Here is a 1,461-nt window from a genome sequence, read left to right as displayed (position 1 = left end):
TACATTGGCTTTATGAATTTAAGACTTTCTGCTCCAATTTAAGATGTTTTAAGGCCTTAATTAGTGGAAGAGCAAATTAAAACTTTTTAAGACCCATATTATGCCACAAATGACCTTGTATTTAACCCAAAACGTTCTGTATAATTAGAGAAGTCTAGAATGACAGAAACATCCTCAATTGTAAAGCTACAGAAAATCACATTTACTTTATTAAATTAACATATAGTAGTTGACATGCATGTCGCAAACATAAATCTGAGCTCACACAGACCCTGGGTGTGAGGGGTGCTGTCAAATTGTCTGAGGTGCTTTCCATGAGTGTTTTTAGCATGAAGCAACAACACAATGACTCCTTCTGGAATCCCACCCAAAGATAAAATTAGCCGGGTTACCAAAAAAGTGGCCTAATCTTAGCATAAGCGGAAAAAAAGAAATGGGCGGAGTCTTTGACCAGATGTTAGTCACTGATGAGGTAAAAACGGATACTACGCACTTATGCAGTGTAAAGTCTCTTTCAAGTCTTTATGATTGTGCACTCAGATTACTGTTCATTTATTGGCCTCCCTGAGAAGACCTGCAAGAAATCTCCTTCATTATTCCAAGCCGGTTCGCTGGCAAACAGAGTCATATAGGCAGCAGTTCTGGTGGACTCTCGCCATAGCAGTACTTTGCCTGCGTGTTCCTGTAGGTGTTTTCATGTTGGACACTCTGAAACAAGACAACAGCAAGTGTGATTTAAAACATGACATGGTGAACAGCTTTGATTGACTGGCATCAACGTGAAATACTTAAGTTTAAGCAGACTGTTTTCATTTTTGAAGCCGAAACGTTCAGAGTGAATGATGCTCACCTGTGAGGAAGTACGACACTTGGCAAGACACAACTCGAAATGATCTTCCACAGCGGTGAAGAGGTTCTGGAACCCTTCTGCTGCTCGGTTTAGAAAATGCTCCAAAAGAGGCTGCTGATGGGAAGACAGCAGGAGAGAGAGACAGAGTTCATGTCAGAGGGGAGTTTCCAAAGAAAAAAGTGGCCTAATTTTGTTTTCCAGTTAGGTGACACTAGGATTTTTCTATAAAGATATTGTAGTGATGTACTAATTTTGACATGTAGGCAATTTAGAAAGTATAGTTTTGTTCAATCTTGAGTATTAAAGTCATGAGAGAGATAGATATCTGGGCAAAAATAAAGAGACTGAAAAGAAAAATGGAATTGAAGGTGCAGTTCATGAGAGAACTTTTAATTATGTCCCCAACCTAAGGATTTAAACCTTTTTTATGTGAGGTCCATACAAAAAATAGGGCTGTCCATGTTTCAGAATTTGTTGTGGGTGTACGAGTGTGAGATTTCCCAGCCTGAATTTTTTTCCCCTGTCCGCCCCTCGTTGGAAATTAATGGCGCAGACATGCGGTTTCATTTACTACACATAGGCCTACTGAAGCTTCCGGTGTTTTCAGCCTC

At 39.8% G+C, this 1,461-nt stretch overlaps 1 protein-coding gene across 1 annotated transcript in view; it reads right to left on the bottom strand.

Annotated features, from left to right (window-relative positions):
• Positions 1 to 624: 624 nt before the first annotated feature.
• LOC107704950 (UPF0454 protein C12orf49 homolog) overlaps positions 625 to 1,461 on the bottom strand; it is a 4,501-nt gene continuing 3,664 nt past the window's right edge. Inside the window, exons 4-5 of the mRNA XM_016508033.1 lie at positions 851 to 964; positions 625 to 708 (exon numbers count right to left, since the gene is read on the bottom strand). Coding sequence (XP_016363519.1) covers positions 625 to 708; positions 851 to 964 — 198 coding nt within the window. The remainder of the gene's footprint in view (positions 709 to 850; positions 965 to 1,461) is intronic.

The sequence above is a fragment of the Sinocyclocheilus anshuiensis genome, unplaced genomic scaffold (assembly GCF_001515605.1).
Source record: "Sinocyclocheilus anshuiensis isolate Anshui unplaced genomic scaffold, SAMN03320099.WGS_v1.1 scaffold117, whole genome shotgun sequence".
Classification (NCBI taxonomy): Eukaryota; Metazoa; Chordata; class Actinopteri; order Cypriniformes; family Cyprinidae; genus Sinocyclocheilus; species Sinocyclocheilus anshuiensis.
The sequence above is the reverse complement of the archived record's forward strand: the minus strand, read 5'-3'. Positions and strand labels throughout refer to the sequence as shown.